At 43.0% G+C, this 19,827-nt stretch overlaps 2 protein-coding genes across 3 annotated transcripts; one reads left to right on the top strand and one right to left on the bottom strand.

Annotated features, from left to right (window-relative positions):
* The first annotated feature begins 664 nt into the window (after positions 1-664).
* LOC123145261 (uncharacterized) lies at positions 665-4,584 on the top strand. 2 transcript variants are annotated; one of them, XR_006472208.1, is made up of 10 exons: positions 665-975; positions 1,048-1,162; positions 1,495-1,684; positions 1,842-2,137; positions 2,216-2,365; positions 2,444-2,577; positions 2,667-2,764; positions 2,905-2,991; positions 3,403-3,524; positions 4,180-4,584. XR_006472208.1 is itself a non-coding variant. In XM_044564630.1 (10 exons), the coding sequence occupies exons 2-10, from the start codon at positions 1,067-1,069 to the stop codon at positions 4,244-4,246; spliced, it is 1,245 nt and encodes a 414-aa protein (XP_044420565.1). In that variant the 5' UTR covers positions 665-975; positions 1,048-1,066; the 3' UTR covers positions 4,247-4,584. The 2 variants fall into 2 exon arrangements, 1 of the variants encoding a protein (XP_044420565.1); XM_044564630.1 differs by having other exon boundaries at positions 2,905-2,996.
* A 4,005-nt stretch (positions 4,585-8,589) lies between these two features.
* LOC123145260 (heat shock 70 kDa protein 17) lies at positions 8,590-15,010 on the bottom strand. The gene is made up of 13 exons (XM_044564629.1): positions 13,804-15,010; positions 13,360-13,592; positions 12,423-12,582; positions 11,792-12,037; positions 11,551-11,687; positions 10,923-11,244; positions 10,671-10,832; positions 10,455-10,529; positions 10,277-10,377; positions 10,138-10,207; positions 9,378-9,496; positions 9,229-9,301; positions 8,590-9,142 (listed from the first exon to the last, which is right to left on the bottom strand). Exons 1-13 carry the CDS (start codon positions 14,554-14,556, stop codon positions 8,948-8,950), a joined length of 2,646 nt encoding a protein of 881 aa, XP_044420564.1. The 5' UTR covers positions 14,557-15,010; the 3' UTR covers positions 8,590-8,947.
* Between the last annotated feature and the right edge of the window lie 4,817 nt (positions 15,011-19,827).

Here is a 19,827-nt window from a genome sequence, read left to right as displayed (position 1 = left end):
AAAATCTATCAATATGGGATCTAATTTTGACGATCTCGACACGAGGAATACAATGATGAAAATGGTTCGAGATTTGGACGCACGGTTTAACAGATAAAACTTTTTGAATAAACGGATCTAGAAAAAAGAAAAAAAAAACTTCCATATTGTCGCAACCTTTGAAAGTGGGAGTGACCTTTGCAAAGAGTGCTCCTTAGTTAGTGATTAGATCTGTTTAGGGCATATTTAGATGTGCTTTAGTTATTGCACATCTAATTAACTACTCCCTTCGTCCCGTAATGTAAGAGTCAAAAAAACATCTTACATGCTATCAACAAAAAAAAACATCTTACATCACGGGACGGAGGGAGTAGTATCAAACTAGAAAGAACAAAAAAAAGGTAATGAAAATGCTTGCACGAATCTTTACGTAAAATCAATGGTAGAGGACTTGGGTGTGCAATATTTAGGATATATCTAGATGTGCTTTAACAAAATTGTTAGTGATTTCGAGAATTCCCCGGCCCTGTGTCTGTGTGTACCAAAGATATGCAGCGATGGAATTCAAAATAAAAAGATACGCAGCGATTAATTCAGAAACCGTGGGCCCATTCCTCTCGCACAAGGCCGAGCCAAAGGCCCATTTGGCCTATTGTGCTCCCAGGTGCAAGGCCCAGAAGCAGAACCCTGACCTTGGAGGCCTGCTGCTCGGCAGGTCGAGCGGGCGGCCGCGGCGCCTCTCCGCCGACGAGCAGGGCGGTCAGGTCGGCCAGCGAGCTGAGGAGCAAGGCTTCACGAGCTACGCGCAGCGCGAGGCGAGGGCGCGCCCTCTCGATTCGCCGAGGCCACGGCCACGCGGCCCGCCAGCTGAATCGCGGGGGGCGGCGCCGCGAGCGAGCGGGTGGAGGGCGCGGCGGCGCAACTTGCAGACTGAACGTCACGTCGGGCATCCGGCACTCCGGCGCCCCAGCAGGCACTGCCACACGCCAGCAGCAGGCAGGGCATTTCACTCTTTTCACCAATTGTGCTGTAACTTCGCTAGCTGCCTGACAACACCTATGTGTGCAGTTGATTCAGGGCATTTGCCATGGAAAGATTTGATGAGTACGACTGCGCATCACCTCAGTCTCACCAGCACCCCGACCGCGTCTCTGATTCTCTCGAGGATCCGATATCTGATGAGGTGCTGCCTCTCCTGACGCTGAGCTACATAGGCTTTGGTATTTCATATGTTCTTTATTTGCTTGGCCAATAAATGTCGTAAACATTGTTGCAGCTCATGTGCAACGAAACTGTTCTGAATTTCATAGTATTGTGTCTGGACCCTGAACCACTCTACTAGATGCGCAAACTGTACAAATTTATCTGACATCGCTTGAAAATCTCATAAACATTGTTGCAGCTCATTGTGCCTTTTTATGCAAATTTATCTGACATCGCTTGAAAATATCGGCATGTAGCAGCATATGAAATGCTTATTGAACATGTGGCTTTTCTTTTATTGTATATCAACAGGATGTCCAACCAACAAGGCTCTCGCTGGCCTGTGCTACTTCAAATAAGAGAGAGAAGGATACCAGAATGGCGGGCCACAATGAATCAACCATCTGGGATGAAGTTCACGAAGAGGCTGATGAGCTAGCCCATGTGCATAAAGATCCTCATGCTCGTAGTGTCTCGCTCCTATCTGCTGGAACAAGCAAAAGTATATCACTGCAACTGCATCTCCTGTAATACATATTATGTAGATTCTGATATTTCTTGAAGCAGTGCAGGACTTTGGCATGTAAATGTTTTCTTGCATAACTTTTTCGGGCGTGTATCATATATGAATCATTCTCCTTTTTTTGGTACTGATGCAGGGAGCAAATGTGAAAATAAGCTCAAATTTTCAATACGTGGATTCAATTCTATTCTGTCAGGCGTAAAGAGTGAAAACTTGTATGCTGGGGAACAAGAAGTTTCCTCAGGAATGCGACCAGCTAAAGCTATAGAAACTATGATGGCTGAGCAGTTCGAAAATATCGATGAAGAAACTGAAACTGAAGAATTGCCCCCAGATTTTGCCCATCCAACCAAGAATGCAAACATTTCAGTTGCTGAACTTCTTGAAGATCTACAGGATAGAAGTGCCTCATCTGTTAGAACATCATTTTCGGTGAGTATTTCTTGGTGCTGCTTCATTGTTTGGAGTTCTTAGACAACAGCTAGCTAGTCTCTGAACATTTCAATGCAGATTCATCAACAAACCGAAGCTAAGGAAGGGAAGCCAAAAGTTCCGACTTCAGGGAAGAAAATACTAGCACTTCTAGGTCAGAGGGATCTTGACAGTGAAGAGCACTCGGAGCATGCTATTGGTGAAACGTCTAGTGAGGATGAAGCGGAAGTATGTTGTTGATATAACTGCTGTTATTGGTAGTTGTTCAGTTGTACTGTTCGTCATGATACTTCATTCCTGCAACAGGATACTGTTCGAAACAACTTGACTATGGTGAACAAAGATGTGAAGGGAAACCGAAAAACTATGTCTGACCTATTCCAAGAAGCTTTCACTGCAACAGATATGGAGGGTACTGCACTCCCCATGAGATCAACCGGGTATAGTAACCCTGACAATTCCTTACCAAATGCGCGTTGAAATAACACCGAATGTTATGCTATTCTAAATATTTTATTTCCTCGTGCAGAGCTGGTTATTATGGAAGGATGCAACAGATTATGCAGATGGAGAAAGATAGGCATGCCGAGTTCTCGAGGCAGTATAACAAAGCGCGAGATTATTTAGGTAGTCCTCTTAGTTTTGCTGTCGTGAACTTTGTATAGTTATGCTAGACTTGCTAGTTGAAGCAGTTAGTGTAATAACCTTCATCAATGTGTAATTGTGTATTCATATATTGATGATGCAGTGACTCTTCCTATTGCCAGGTGATTCAAATGGAGTTACTGTTCAAATTTTGTCAAGGTCCTTGGAAGGAAAACTAACAGTCTGCCTCTGCCTGTTGAAAGAAAAGAGTAACGTCTGTGTTTCATCTTTATCTTTCAAGAGCTCTGTTCTTTCGTTTACTTATTGCTTGCAGCAAATTAACATATTGTTTTTATACTATTTTCCAAGAAAAGTAATAATTGTTGCGCATGAAAAATGCATGCTTGCTATTAAATGGTAATTGTAGAATATGTGTTGTGCAAGTCATGCATGTTGGATAGTTTTCCGCGTGGCGTTTGGCCACTCTTTTTTAATTGCCCAACCATGTAGTGTTCAGACATTTAAGATAAAAATGCAGTGCTACCCTTAGAACTATCTTTTAATGTTGTTATGCCCTCACAAAACATATCCTTTACTGGGGGTAAGTTCTAAGAAACCAAACCTTATGCTACGCGTCTCGTGCCAGTGTGGTGTTATCAGTGTATTTGTGTTTCTTGCAGCTTCCGTTGACAGATTGTGACATGGATGACAGCAGTAGTAAGAGGACCATTATCTTCAGTCCCAAAATATGTGACAATGTGGATCTTGTAGAAGGAAACATTATTCACATCCACCCACCATGGTATGCTTCTTGCAGTACATGTCTATATTTTGTTTGCTTGTTTCCGTTCTGTGAACTCATTTTGTGTTTCAAGAGGCGTTCTGTTGTAGGCTTGTTGCTTGAATGGTAGATCAATTTTGCTCAGTAGAACGGAGATACTTATTTCATAAACGAAGACACCATGAATCGAAACTAACCAAGCATGAAAAATATGGGGAGAGCTTCTATAGCCATAGCCATAGACCCTCACCAACCCATTACGAAGCAGTACCCATGCTTCAGAATTTTTGCAGTATCCAATCTTCGTCTAGAGCCCATCTAGAGAAATTTGATCAGGTGCCGCAAGGCTGCAAGAACTGCTAGTCATTCAGGGATGCAGAACTTAGAAAACAGCACTGAACACTTAAGAGTTCAGTCTGACGCTGCAGTTGGTCCGGAGAATGATGCCCAGGTATGAAATATGGCTAACGCCTTGGTGCATAATTTGCACAAGAACAACAAGGGGATTAATGTCTCACATATCAGTGCTTGTAGCTCTTGTTTTCTCGGAAAACATAGGAATTTTTTTTGTACAGCTAGGTCATCGTGGAACTGCAATCTTCTCTTTTTTCATGCTTTCGGATGGGTTTAAGCAACTGCAGAATTCAGGAATTTGACAACCCCCTTACCTCAACAGGAAAGAAGTGAAAGTAAAAGAAGAGGAGGTGATGCTCTGCACCTACTTCTCGCATCACCTGGCGTGAATGGTACTCGTACTCGAGATCCTTCTTTTCTGCAAAAGGAAAGGAAGGCGATGTCGCACCGCATGGCAGGGGCCGGCTTACCGATATGTGTATAGTTTGAGAACTCTAGACACTGGTGTATCCGTGTATGTACTGGGTAGAGTATGTGTCTCTGTGTGTTGTACTTGGTGAAGAGATTGAGCCAGTTTTGTATGTGTCGCAGCTGCTGCTGCAAGCATGTACTTCTCATTGAATTCAATGTTGCATAGGACCATTTGCCGGTGTTGCACTGCACAAAACAGAAAGAATGTTTCCATCATAGTATATGGAATAAAAATGCCCCTGTCCAGCACTACAAATATTATGCGTAGGAAATATATGTTTCTTGTGTGTGATTTCCCCCCTGAATTTCCTTGTTCTCTAAGACATCTTTCACGGTATGCCTTCGACCAACTGAAAATATATAGTTGGTTCTTAATCCAAGTGTAACAGAACTTGCTTAAGAGCGCAGCTTTGGTTTGCGATGCTGTAGTTTTATAGAGATGGGCAGAAATTAGCAGTGCAATAAGAGAGTATGAGTACCAAGCGAATCATGCATATTTCATGCATTGCCTTTCTGTTACCGGTCCAAATTAGAGAGCCGCAAAACTCGGTTAAAAGGATCAATCACCTGGCTGTCTTAGAAAAAGAAAACGCTCCCAGGCAAATGTCGAATATATCTCGTGCCTCCTCTCCTCTCCTCTCCTCTAGCACGCATGCAAGATCGAATTCACGAGTACAAACAGGCCCCGGACGTTGAATACATATATCTTGTGAACTCCCACAATGATTACAACTTTACATACACAAATGTTTGCGCTGTCAAGTCTCTTACAAATGCTGCTGTCTATGGCTGCAAAGGCTGAACTTTAACACCCAGACTCTGTGTATTTAGTATTTACACTTGCACTTCAATAGGGGAAACCACTGTAACTGCCGTCACGCTGCCGTTCGCTCGCGCCGACGACGGTGAAAAGCTCCGTGTAATCGCAGAGGCCGTGCAGCTCATCCAGGCACGGCTGCGCGGCGCCGGCGTGGGCAGCGGCCGCCGCCGTCCGCGCGTCATTCGCCGCTGCGCTGGCCGGGCCTGCCGTGGCGGGCATGCGATAGCTTGACGGTCCAGCAGTGGCAGCGCTCCACCCGTCGGCGTGGCGGGGCCGCGGCCTGTGGAGCTGTGGCGCGGGCGCGGGCGCGGCGGCGGGTGAGTTGCCGGTGAGGCGCTGCACGAGGGACTTGAAGCCCGCGGCGTCGGAGGTGACGAACTGCGTCTCGATGTAGGTGACCTTGACGCCATTCTTGTTGTCCATGGGTGATCGATCGAGCGCGGGCAGTGGCGGTGGCGCCTTTGGTCGGTTTTCTCGATCTCCTCGTGCGGCTGGCTCGGTTCTTGATCGCTCTAGCCTCAGGGTCGTGTGTGTGATGCTAGCCGTTCGGCAATGTTTATATACGAGACGGCGCTGAGATTCTGGGGGTGAGAAGTATTCTGGGGAAGGGTTGCGAGGCACGAGTGAGGAGAGAGTGACATGCTGGCAGGGAGTAAGATGGACCAGGTCAGGGCGTCAGGGCATGTGGTGGTAGTGGGAGTTGAGACGAGGTTGGCACGTGCTAGTGGCCGTGGCTGTGGCAGCGGTAGCAAGTCGAGGTGTTTGACTGGTCCTAGGGAGTTAGTGAGATAACGGTCAACTTTTGGAGAACGGGAGGGAGAGCTGGTCAAGCGCTCCTGGCCCTGGCCCCTGGGGGAGTATGGTTTTGACGGCGCTTGTTGTCTTCCTCGCCTCTGTTTCTCTCCCTGTCTTTGATGCTGACGGGTCTCAAATAACAAGCAAACACAACAAGATCACAACAAATGTGCACCCTCCGGCATCCATGCTCCCCCTTCGTGCTCGTTATGTGGTCCCGGCATCCATGCTCGACTCTTCGTCCCGTTCCGGTGAACTCCTCTGCAAATCGGCATTCTTGTGACTTGTGAGCTTCCTCCGGAATCTTCACCTTTCCGTCATGTGGTGCTCGTGTTGCTGTTGTTGTCGTTGCTGTGCAGTGCCCTTCGTTTACACTCCACGTTAGATATGGGCGCCACCCTTCCTGTGGAGATGATTTCATCACTAGCACTCTCTAAGACCATGCCTCATTTCTTCATCGCTTGTTCTCCTCACTCCCTTCGGCAATAATCACCCTTTCGGTGGAGAATCTGCCCGTCCTTCGTGCAAGCTCAACGAATTAGAATCTTCCACGTCCCTGTTTGCACGCTGCGGGGTTGGCAGTGGCGTAGCTCCTTCATAATGACTGTCTGTGGTCTTTGCCGGTGGTTTCGGCATTGCCATTATCAGAGCTCTCATGTGGTGTCTTTTGGAGTTTGCCCCCCTCTATGTGAGTGTTGCCCTGTACTATGATCCTCACATAACCTCAGCCGGAGTATTTAACCAAAAACTACCACAATTCATGAAACCGTGCCTACAAACTACCACTTTACGATTTTGTCCCGAAAACTACCATTTTTTTGCTAATCTGTGACTAATAACTACCATGTATGTAAATCAACCGATTCATCCATTTTAAACGCGTTTATAATAGACCTGGCCCGCATGTAAGTGCTGTCATGGCATCGTAAGTCAACGCCCCGCTCCCTCCCCTGCACTGGCGAGCAGCAGCAGCTCCGCCTCGCACTGTGCCGGTGAGCACGGGCAGCTCCACCGCGCACCCCCCTGCCGGCGAGAAGCAGCAGCTCCGCCGCGCACCCCCTGTGCCGGCGAGCAGCAGCTCCTCCGCGCACTCCCTGTGCCGGCGAGCAGCAGGCACCCCCCCCCCCCTCCCCGCGCCGGCGAGCAGCAGCAGCTCCGCCGCGCACCCCCTGCGCCGACGAGCAGCAGCTCCTCCACGCACTCCCTGAGCCAGCGAGCAGCAGGCACACACCCCCCCTCCCCCCCGCCGGCGAGCAGCAGCTCCTCCGCGCACTCCCTGCGCCGGCGAGTAGCACTTACATGCGGGCCAGGTCTATCATAAACGCGTTTAAAATGGATGAATCGGTTGATTTACACACATGGTAGTTTTTAGTCACAGATTAGCAAAAAAGTGATAGTTTTTGGGACAAAATCATAAAGTGGTAGTTTGTAGACATGGTTTCATGAATTGTGGTAGTTTTTGGTTAAATACTCCGCTTTGGCATAAATTGCGGCCTTTGCACACCCTGTAAAAGGGAGCAAGAAACTGGAGCTCATCTTTTCTATAGGTGTCGCTACACTCCGAGGCTCTGGAGAGCGGTCAGGAACAAACTGGGTCGGGTGGACATGGACATCGATGCTTGCCATCTTGAAGACTCCCTCAAGATTTGGTGGGACAAGCGATTCGGCATGCAAACCCCAATAGACGAACGATGGCCTCTCTCACCATGCTTGTCTCTTGGATTATTTGGAACGAGTGAAATGCGAGGGTCTTTTGCCATAAAAGTGTACCGCCACTAGTCCTTCTGGAAACCATCATCGAGGAGGCAAAGCTTTGGATTATTGCGCGGGCTAAAAAGCTAGGGCATATTGTAACATGTGAGTAATTGTCATGCCTTGAATGTTGATTTGTAAAACTCTTACTTCTCCTTATTTAATAGATGAGGCAAATCTTATGCCTCCATTTCGAGAAATGGCATAGCACTTTGTTATTGGGCTCTCCCAAAACAATGTTCCCTTTTGTTATCAAGCCCTCCCAAAACACATCCTATTGGCTGGGAACCAGCTCTAACAAGCAAAACCTTGGGCTATACTAAAATGCTGTTTCCAGCATCTTCTTGCCGGTAAGCGTACCTGTGTATCTTGCGGTTCCCATCACAAGCAAAGCCTCAACAAACTGACACGGATGCCAGCAGTAGTAAGAGGGCCATTATCTTTAGGAGAGAAATATTCGGGTGAAAACCAAGTAAAACAATGTTTCAACCCAAACGCTACAGAGCGCGACTCATATCAACGTACAGATCAAAAAGACGATGTCATCCTCGTGCAAAGATATCCAGAAATTTTAAAATTCTACTCCCTCCGTTCCCCAAATCCTGTATAAGTCTTTTTAGAGATTCCAACAAATGACTACATACGGAGCAAAATAAGTGAATCTACACTTTAAAATATGTCTACATACATTTGTATGTTGTAGTCCATTTAAGATGTCTAAAAAGACTTATATTTAGGAACGGAGGGAGTATTACTTTCAAACCAGTCGTGTAGATTGAATTTCGCTTTCACCGTTGTGTTAACCTGCAGCAGGATGCACTCTAGTCTTTCAGCAAAACATCCGCTCTTTATTGCTTTAACTGCAAGTTAAACAGCACTGCGTGATAGACAGTATAAAAGAGCAAACAGATACATTGAAACCCCTACCAGGCATAAAATCTCTATAGTAGCTGTTATCAAAATATAAATGAGTTTCAGTACAACAATGCAGCTACAAAGTCTTCTCAGTCCTGACAACTAAGCCTTTCGAGCCGCTATCTCGACAGCATATGCCCTAGAGACCACAATATTGCTATACAGCGATCAATATCAAATTCTTCTCGCTCGTATAGCATCTAGCCTGCCGTGAATTCCTACACAAACCTCTCTGTCTTTTCGGCCGCCAAACAAAACTGTGGTGGTGACGAGCTATCTTCTCGGAGTATATTTTGAGTAGTATCTCTCAGGGGTGTTCAAAAGCCGATTCTAATAATCACAACTCGTCATGGGATTCTGGTTCCGAATCGTTATTCTTCTCAGGGGCATCTGATTCCGACGGCTTCTCCGTGGATTCAGACTCGCTGGATGCAGATTCTGAAGAGTCCGTCTTCTCCTTGTTAGCTTCCTCCTTTGCGGGTTTCTTCTCAACCTTGGGTTTTGGTTTTGGGATCCTATTGACGCTAGAGACCTGCACATCAATTGAGTTCATGTTGTGTTGAGAAGTTGGATCAAAGTTGAGCCTGGTGTGCTAGGATCCAAGTATAAAATTCTGACCTTATTTTGTAGGGCTAAAACTTTCTGGTAGACCTCTTCAGATGTGAAAGCAGGCGAGCTGTGGACAGGGGTGCTGCAATAGTCGCCTGGAGTTAGCTACTTGAAACGTAAATAGAACTCGAGGATGGTTTTTCATTAAAAAGGCTTACCTCTTCTGTAGGGCTTCCTTCTCCTCCAACCAAGTTTTCAGTTTATCTGCTTCACTTACGACCTCATCTACTCTCTTTTTTGGAAGCCATGGTTTGCTTGTATCCCAGTTCTTAACAATCTGCAGGGTAAAAAAAAGAATAAATAAGAATGCAAACCATCTATAATTTTTAAGACTTGGCAGTTCTATAATGCAGTAAACTACTCCCTCCGTCTCATAATGTAAGACGTTTTTTGAAACTACACTAGTGCCAATAAACTCTTACATTATGGGACGGAGGGAGTAAAATGTACTGTGTTAGCTTGTTTGGAATTCAGGAATGTCCAAACTTCAGGTTTTTTGTGCCTACAAAAGTCTGATTATTATCAGGTAATCGACTTTGCAAATTTGAAATGTAAGAAACGGTCCAAGATTGCACTGACATGATCTCTTTTGAATATTTACCACAATTGACAGCTTCAAGAACCCATGAACATGAAGAATGACGGTGATTGTTCAAGATGACTTTTTTTTTGTGGCAGTGGCAGGTGGAGGATGAACCATGCCAAAAAGTTGTGTTGGTAATACAATGCTTGATCTTTGCAGATAAATGTTTTTTTGCTCAAATGGAACAAGTATATGCTCTTTCTTAATCCAAGCATTATTTCAGGAGCAAGCACGTCAATCATATTGGTTCTTATATGAAATGAAACTATTCAAGTACATTGTGTCAAGAATAAATTATTGTAGATAGAGAAGTCATTTGCTCATCTTGGGGATACCTTTTGTAGCTCAGTAAGATACAATCGAGCACTTCCGCAAGCTGCTGGTCGGGCTTTTAACTCACTCATTCTGTATAACAAAAAAATAAACAATATCAGTAACTGAATGATATGGACTTAAGTTGACAAAATTAATTACCTGAAAAGAATTGGGTCGCCCATGGCCTTAAGCTGATCAAGGCGCTCTTGAAATTCGTTTGCTTGAGCCTCTTCACCATCCATATAGAGCCAATCCTGCACCTGCATTTGTCAACAACTTCAGCATGAGAGATATCCCAGACAAGTTATCCCCAAGGAAGATCCATTATTTGACTGACCTCACTGAGTTTCGCTGTAAAAGATTCCCTCTCCTGTTCAGTTGAGACGGCCAACATATCTGTGCTTTCCTCCAACTGTGATGTGTCAAATGGCAGCAATTAAGCAATCAAAAATAAATAAGGTGTGTCACATAAAAAGTAATGTACAGTATAGTATGCCACGTACTGGCAATGTTCACATCACAACAAGCTAAAAACTTTGCAAAGAAAAGGTACCTTTTCCTTCATAGAGTATATGTAAGACTCAAGGTTATTTTTCAGTTCAGCAGTTCTCCTCCGCTCAGCATCCTTCTTATTAAGTACATCTAACCTACTTTTTGCCTCAGAATACAGTTCCTTTGAAAGGGTTGATGCAGGACCAGCTGTTTTTTCAGTGACCTATATTAAAAAGTAAGACACATAAGTTAATCTATGTCATATGTTCTATCTCATGTCAATATTAGCATAAATTTACCAAGTATGGTTTACCTTCAATGGAACCCTGAAGGTTCTTTTCTTCAGCACCTTCTCTGTAATAGTATCTTGCACATTGCTCTCATCATTGGTAGTGCTCGAATTATCAGCATCACTTCCTGAGCTAGAATTCTCCTTACTATCAGTTGTTCCTGATTCAGCAGACAAAGTCTCATCGGTGGTATTAGTCTCTAGTGTTACGTTCTTCTTTGGAACTTCAACCCATTCAGTTATCTCAATCACTGCTTCTGCCCTATCAAGAGAAATAATTCCACTTCTACTCAAAGAAAAATGTAGATTTGCTTTGATGGGTGCAGATAAATTGCGGCTTCCATACCTGATTGAAAAATGTACATTGTTAAATACTTAAATTGATGCCCTGAACCAAAACATGAGGTGAATACAAGTACTACAACAGAATGGCAGTACCACTTGATTTTCAAGGCGCTAGAGCCCTTTGTTAGTTGGAATTATATTGACATGACCATATATGCATTACAACTTCACAGACAGACTATTCACAATAAATATTGGTTCACATAAAGGTCCTTTCAGGCTGTTAAGTTGACTATGAGCAGGGTTGAGAGTTGACACTTGAGAGTTGAGACTATGAGCACCAAAATAACATCAACATTGTGCTTACTTTTCACTGGTTTCTGTCAGGCCTGATATGGCATACTCTGCAAACTTGTGCGATGAAACACCTGGGGGCAATTCAGAAGCTTTGTCATAGCTGAGAGAGACATCAAAGTCCTTAGTATGTCTAATGGACCTGAACAACTGTAGACAACAGACAAATAAAAATCTTGTTCAGATATATTTTTTCAAGCAACAGGCAAAGTTTGTCGACAAGTAAAGTAAGAGCTTGACTAATACTGTTTAACCTTTATTGGCATCTTTTTCATCCTTGGAACCAGTACTTGATCAGTACTTTCATCTTTGACATAATCTGGACCATCTATTTCAAACACGAAACCATAAGTAGAACCGTCAATCATCCCCAATTTGCGGTTCAACTTAATCCCATCACTTAGATTAGCAGCATGCAGTGAGGCACCAAGAACAATTGCTTCATCAGCATCAAGGTGCTTATCTAGCTCACTCCGTCCCAGGAATTCCTGCAGCTTAGACTGGAACAGAGGAATACAAATGCGCCAAGTGAGTCAAAATGTGACAAATAATAAAAACACTGAGATTCAAAATAATAATAAATGTTACAGATAAATAAGGCATGTAACTCTAGTCGATAAGTAAATGAAGTCCTCTGTATGACTAACAGCAGTTTATAAACTCCATGGCAAATACTGAATTCCGTTCACGATGAAACCTTCTTACGAGATTAAAGGTGAAATAAGAAGCAGGCCATTGCATGCACCCAGGTTCTAAAATCAGTTTAGTTTATATGAGCATACACAGAAAGTTTCAGAAATTCAACAATGCAACAGTCCTGCATTCCATTACAGCCCCTCAATGGCAAGTCAAGTATTAAGTCTTGAATGAGGGAGTAATAATCACCTGCAGTTTTGGTACCCTGGTAGCTCCTCCAATTAGCTCTACAGCATATATGTCACCAATTTTCATGCCTGAATGCGTGAGCACATCTTTGATTGGAGTCAGAGCCTGCTCCCATAAATCTGCACAGAGCTCTTCAAATTTTTCACGTGTTATGGTGCTCCTGTAATAAACAGCATGTCGGTCAACATGTAAAACCTTGAAAAAAAATCCTAATCATGATCTGAGAAAAACTAAGGGAAAGATGAAAGCAGGAGCTGGGGTAAAAGATCAATAATTACAGAACAAAGCAGTAAGGAATAAGGACATCGATGGCCAATGGGCCTACAGAAAATACCAACAATGACAAGTTAAGAAGCCGGTATAATCTTGCAAGTTCCACATAATCATGAATATGCAATGAAAACGGATGCAGAACTTCAATGTAGTAGAAACTATCCACAAGAGATATGCAAAAGCAGTACCAAAACAAATTTTATTAAACGGTTTTGCTAAAGCACATTTAGATGTGCCTTAAATATTGCACATCTAAGTCCTATGTCATTGATTTTACACGGAGAGACGTGCGATTATTTTTCTTTTTTCTATTTCTTTTTCTTTTTACATTTGATTGAGTCACTTAGATGTGCAATAACTAGGGCACATTTAGATGTGCCCTAGACAGACCCTTTATTCAATTGATACTGCATCTACGCACTTTAAAGGAGACAAAGAAATCAACTTGATCTATCAAAGGTCAGACCATTTGACAAATATGAAATAACAGGGCCTATCATCCATGCTACTCCAAATTACGTTTGCTTACAAGTAAAAGGCTCGTGTGTTCAGAATCGATGCAGGACATAAGATGGGACATGTTAGCCTGTTTGTACAGTTTGGTTCATCTTTAAGTTTCATACAAACGTTCATCCAAAGATTATGCATGTATGGAAGGACGCACCTGAAATCGATATCATTATATAGAGATTCAACTGAGATCGGAGCAGCAGTATTTGCGCTCAGAATTTCTTTGGTGCGCTTGACCTGCTTCTTCAACTTAGCCATTGCTTTAGGAGACTGACGGATGTCATCCCCATTGCCAAGCTGCTTGTTAAATTGATCGGCAAAATAGTTTACCAGACGCATTTCCATTTCAAGGCCTCCAAGTTTGGAGTTCCATCTGACATCCTTAACCTGCAGAGGAATTGGCTAAAAGCATTAGCACTAGATTCTTCTGTAGCTATCTATTCGAGATAGCAGCTAAAATTCATGTTTTTTCAGATCTACTATCAGCTGGGCATGTGAAAGCAGAAGTAACACATTTTTCTTCAGAGATCTTACAATCAGGCATATGAGTTGAAGCAGAATTGAACAGCTAAAGGAGCTGGAGAGGTGAGAATATTACCTGGAACTGGTTGACAGACACCGTCTTCCCGAACTCCTTGGCGCTGTAGGACGAGTAGTAGACGAGCGCGGCGTAGGTGCTGCCTGAGCCCATGTCGTAAAAGATGACATGGCGCGACTCGTTGGAGAAGTCCTTGTCGATCCCGTACTGCAGCGCGGCGCCGGCGTGCTCGTTGACGAGCGCGAGGACGTTGAAGCCGGCGAGCTGGGCCGCCTGCGTGAGGGCCCGGCGCTCGGCCTGGCCGAAGTAGGGCGGCACGGCGACGACGGCGTCCCGCACGGGCAGGCCGACGTGGGCGTCGGCGATCCCGGAGGCGTAGTGGAGCACCATGGCGACGATCTCCTCGACGGTGTAGACCTGGCCGTCGTCGGCGCGCACCGCGGCGGCGCCGCGCGCGTCCTGGACGAGGTCGTAGGGGAGGAAGAGCGAGTCGGCGAGGGCCCGCGCGTAGGGGAAGGGCTTGGCGAGGAGGTCGCGCATGCGGGAGAAGACCTTGGCCGGGTGGCGCGCGGTGATGCCGGCCGCCTCCTCGCCGGCGAGGCGGTTGCCGTCGGCGAGCGCGGCGAGCGCGGGGGACTTGCGCTTGGACATCTCGTTGATGGCGACGGCGATCGGCGCGCGGCCCGGGGCGAGGTGCACGGCGGCCACCTTGAGCCACTCGGAGCCCAGGTCGATGCTCGCCACCGCGGCGCTCGCCGGCGGCACGGCCACGGCCGCCGCGACGAGGGCGAGGAGCAGGAGACGCGGCGCCATGGGGGGAGGGGCGGGCTAGTGCGATGGCATGCGGGGGGGTCAGGGTTTGGAGATCTGGAGCTGGCGAGTGTGGACGGAGCCGGAGGCGATCTCGACGGGGAGGGAGGGGCGGGCGTGCGAGCGAGCTATATTTCCGATTGCAAAAATCGTTTCCTTTTCTTCTGCTCCTGTTAGAAGGTTTTGCGTTCGAGGCCCTGGAAGTGTTTTGGTGTACCGAGGTAGGGCCTTGCTGGTGTACTGGTTTCTGGCCCGGTGGGCGGTTTGAGAAATATGGGAAGTGTGAGGGGTTAGTTGATAGATTGGTTTGGAAGTAGAACGGGGCAGGACCGGCAGGGGATTGAGTCACCCGTCCAATGGGAAGGCGCCGCGTGGAGAAGCGTCCACGTGGCCCGCCGTGGTGGGCGTGGTGCGTTGGAAGCGTGAGAGGTGAGTGTTTTGAGTGAAAAGTAAGGAATAAGAGAGATGAACGAAAGATGATCCATTAGTCTTTATTGATGATAGTAGTGAGGTATTTATACCCAGGCGGAAGTACACATGATGCTTGGCAGTCAAGTAAACACATAGTTACTTGAGAGCCAAGGAATTACATAGTTGCTTTGAGAGTAAGGAAGTACATTGTTGCTTGAGAACCAAGCAACCTATCTAACAATTAACTTAATCCCAATTAGCTTAATTAATAAGCAACTATTCTATTCTTAACACTCCCCCTTGTACAACGCCTCTTCTTAGGTATATCCATCATCTTGACAAATTCTTTGAATAATCTTGAATGTCTCCTCCAAAAACCCTGTGGGAAAAATGTGAGGAGAATAGTGCAGATATGTTGCTAGAACTCCTTAAAACCCAGTGGAAAAAATAACAAGGAGAAAATGATGCAACATATAATGATTATTGTCTCTAGATAACTCATATGAGAAAAACCTTTGAAGAAGGAGAAAACTCATTGGTGAGTTTAGAGAACAATTAATATGTCTCGAGTACTTTCTTTAAAAACCTCGATAGGGAAAATAGAAAGTATGACATATGATCTTTGAGAAGATATTGCCTCATTAAAAACCATTATGAGAAACTTTGAGAGAAAACTCATAAGGAAAAGAGTGTGATCTGATATGTCACTGAAAACTCCTTTAAAACCCAATGGGAAAAATATAAGGAGAAACTGACATGACATATGTGAACACTTGTATCAATATTGTCTTGTTAAAAACCTTTTATGAGAAACCATTAGGGAAAAACTCATGAAGGGAAAAAGAGTACAATATATGCAATCTGATGATTGTTAACAGGTTATACTTTGGGAGATTACTCCCCCTGAACTTTGCAAATCTGGAGGATGTGTCCGACCAATTCCATTGACATGATCATACCATTATGAATAATCCATTGGATTTTCCAATATTTTGTTTGCAAATTGTTTCATCACTTTCTATAATTCATGAGGATAAGTGATTTTTGAGCAATGTGTTTTATGATGTTGCTCTTCATATAAACTGTACATATTGAGTAACACAAGTGGTAGAATCTTAATAAAATCAAGTTATGCGATTCTGATGAATCTCAACCACATGATTTTGAGTGTGGTTAATCATTCTACCAAGCCATGCATATTTTGCAATATTTTTAGATACAGCAATTATGTTAGAATGATGAATGGAAATAGTCGTTAAAGTCTATTTAGATGACTTTCATGAGAAGACTATTCCAATGAATTCAGTCATTGATATGGCATTGTTGGGATCAAATAAAGAGCCAATATCACTACATCATATCATGATCATATTTTGATTTTCCTGATGGAATTGTCCAAGCTTTTATTGTGAGCTTGATATATAAGTTGATATTTCTTATATCGACCATATACCTTTTGTTGGGGTTGCACTCAGAACAAAGATAGCAAATATAGTGTCAAGCCTGACGTAGTTTGCAATTATATGAGTGCTTTAGTGTTAGTGAGATGTAGAACTTTAGGTCCTAATATCACTTAATTATCACCCCTAGGTAAGAATGGATTTGTAATCTATCAGGGGTAGTATGACCATATTACATGTCTTTTATTAGCATGATATATCCACATTGAACTTCTCGTATATGTTTTGGATATATGTAGACTGATATGTATTCTTGAGAGAATGCTCAAGTTGTAAGCTTAAGCTAAATTTGGTTGAATCCAAATTTTCCATCTTGAGATGATTTTGTGTATGTTTATGTATAGACATGGATGACGAAATCATCAATATACACTGAGGTGATGCAAGGGAATCAAATTTGGGACTCCTTTATTAAACATGTAAATAATCATCTTTAACCGAGTAATCCTTTTGAATAAGGAAATCGTTTAGTCAGTAGTACCATATGATTTCTGACAATTTCAAGTCATAGAGTGACTTATGGAGTTTTACACAAAACTTGTTGCGATTTTCTTTTGGATTCGGAAGTATAAGTCCTTCAGGGACTTGAATAGAGATTTCCAAAATGAGTGACTCATATGAGTATGTAGCCACTTCATCCATCAACTGCATGGATATTATTATTATTTTTATTGCCAATGATATTTAGTATCGAAACATAATTCCACTCATACCAATAGGGTATGTTACATCATAATCGATGTCGGGTCTCTGCGTGAACCCTTTTGCTACAAGCCTCGCTTTCTCACCACCTCATTGACTTTGTCTATGAATGAGAAGTTTTTAGTATTCCATATGGAAGATACTTATGAGCAGTAGGTATTACTGCGGTAAATACTACTCATTTGTAGAGCAAGTGCTATTCTTCATTACTTGCTTCCTTTTATGTGAACCAATATGAGTGCAAGAGGCACTCTACCATGGATTTTGGTTCGGGGCCCAAAAGGTTTAGCAATTTGAGAAGAAATATATGTCGACAAATGTAGTCTTTAGTTTATATGATTCCGATGGAATCATTGAAGTTTGTGGATAATATATTTATTCCTTTTTAACTCCTTGTGATTTCCTATAACAAATGGAGTCAAGGCGTTTCGATGTCCCGGCACCAAAACATTTGTGCACATTTATGCCAGGCTTTGGATGATGAGCATCCAGTGAGGTGTCTTTCAACTTGATGTTGAATTACATTTACTGGTTAAGGTTTTGATTTCCTCTGTTTCCGCGGAAGCATATGAGAAGTTATATCTCGTGTTGTCAGATTTTCTCCCCCTCTTGCTCTCATTTGGGGAGAAGAGTGGTTTGTCAAGGTACCTCCACACTTCCTGACAATTTACTACAGGAATATAGAATTTAGTGACACCTTGTCATCAGTAAATGTCTGTGGCAGATTTGCAATGTGTTGCAAATATATGATTCTCTAAACTTCTAGTTCAGATTCTTTGAGTACGTGGATATAAGGATTGAATGTCAATAACATTCCTAATTTATTTCTCGGCATTCTTTGTGGTACTTATCTCCCCCTAATGCCGGAGAATATCCTTATTGCTGATGCAATCAGCATACGAGCTATGAATAATTTTGATTGACGAATAAATTGTTATTCCTCACATAGATCCCTAATTTTCTGTGAGTGCCCATTGATGTACGCTGCAGTGGTGATATCGGTATGTAACCGAATTATCGCAGATGGGAGATACTTTATTGATTTCCACGTAGTTACTACAAGGGGAAAATAGTATGATATGCAGTTGGTATGATTTAGATCATACTTACGGTGTGTAAGGCCGTATTTGTCCAGCAAGAGGCTAGTAAAACAATTCTTTAAAAGTGGTCATGTAATTTATTTGACTATCTTTGATAAGAAAAATTAGTTAAACCATTCTGGTTATGTACATAGAGTACTGAATGAAATCAGAAAATTCTCGTGAAATGAGTTCAACGACATTGTCCATTCGACTGGGTTTATCCTTTGTTTAGGAGAATTTGCTCCTACTTTGATAAGTTAAGCTATTTATTGGGTAAGATCATGGTTATGTGTGATAAGAGACACACTTAAAAATATTTTATGAATGTGTATATGAGTACCATGAAGTGTCTAAATTACCCCAAATAATGGTCCAACATTCCACATATATATTTTGAATGTGTTCAAGGAAGAATAAGTGGCTCATTTAGAATTTTAAGGTGAGAGTTCCTTAAAACAAAAATTTCCCTATGGCACATGTGGTGCACATATAATTTGATGATATGGGGAATATTTTTCAACTTGTTAAGTTGTGACCAATGGAATTGTCAATAATTTTCTAATCATCCCCATACCGGGATGGCTAAGGCTATCAAGCCTAATATTTAATTCATTAATACTTAGAAAATCATTGTGCACGCAACAATATTGAGTATGAATTGAAACATACATTTAAATGTATCGAATACTGTATCCAAGGGATATGATATTTGACATTTTACTACATGTAGTAGTACAAGTATAGGCTAATAATATGTTGGGATAATTAGGAGATTACCTGAGGTCTCCAATATTCTTGAGTGCAAATGAGTTCATCCTCCATTTTTCGCACTAGATTTTGGTCCTCCTTCTAATGAAGATTCTCAGAACAATCCTTTACCAAAATCTGGTTGTTATTTGCAAATTTTCAATTTTATCCCATCGAACTTATTGGCCTTTAAAAAAAATTGTGGTGTGGTTCGACCATATGTTTGACGGTTTGGTAATCATAGGTACAATATTTATATAACCACACATTTGACAAACTTGAGAGTTGTCTTTCGATCATTTGAAAATGATCAATTCCTATTAAGAGATAATTCTGTCTTTGGTTGTCTATTAGCCTCCACTTACTTCGAATTCCTCATGGTTCTATTTTTTGAACACTAACTTGCATAGTATTCTCATTACTAGCAAATATTTCAAATAATGGTATAGCACCCGTTGGGTGAATCTGGTGATTTTAAGAAATTTATGTTTCTTTACCATGGAAAATGGTAGTACAATATGAGGATGTAAAGTGTATTAAGGGCTTTTCAACCGAATCTACATATTAAAATATTTTATCATTGAATCTCAACTTGAAGTTGATTAAATGACAGAAGTGTGAGGTGCAATGGACTTGAGGTCTTGAAAACTGAATGGTGGTCACCCACGATGTGCTCATTCTCTTAAGGGAAATATTCAGGGTGAATAAAAATTCATCCATTATGTACTTAGTTTGAGAACTAAGTGAAGTTGGTGACACATAAAATGCATATGAACGTTGCAACTTTAGAGTCACCGCCAGAAACATAGACGTTGCATGTTTAGCATTGGTTAGCCAGTATGAAAGTATAACCACAATGTGATGTGGGCATT

This window comes from Triticum aestivum, chromosome 6D (assembly GCF_018294505.1).
Source record: "Triticum aestivum cultivar Chinese Spring chromosome 6D, IWGSC CS RefSeq v2.1, whole genome shotgun sequence".
Lineage (NCBI taxonomy): Eukaryota > Viridiplantae > Streptophyta > Magnoliopsida > Poales > Poaceae > Triticum > Triticum aestivum.
The sequence above is the reverse complement of the archived record's forward strand: the minus strand, read 5'-3'. Positions and strand labels throughout refer to the sequence as shown.

Coding starts and splice junctions, on each gene's coding strand:
- LOC123145260 (XM_044564629.1), bottom strand. CDS start 14,556: ATGGCGCCGCGTCTCCTGCTCCTCGCCCTCGTCGCGGCGGCCGTGGCC. Junction 13,593..13,803: donor TGTCTGTCAACCAGTTCCAG/GTAATATTCTCA, acceptor ATTCCTCTGCAG/GTTAAGGATGTCAGATGGAA. Junction 10,208..10,276: donor GGCGACCCAATTCTTTTCAG/GTAATTAATTTT, acceptor TTTGTTATACAG/AATGAGTGAGTTAAAAGCCC.
- LOC123145261 (XM_044564630.1), top strand. CDS start 1,067: ATGGAAAGATTTGATGAGTACGACTGCGCATCACCTCAGTCTCACCAG. Junction 2,138..2,215: donor CTGTTAGAACATCATTTTCG/GTGAGTATTTCT, acceptor ATTTCAATGCAG/ATTCATCAACAAACCGAAGC. Junction 2,578..2,666: donor CTCCCCATGAGATCAACCGG/GTATAGTAACCC, acceptor TTCCTCGTGCAG/AGCTGGTTATTATGGAAGGA.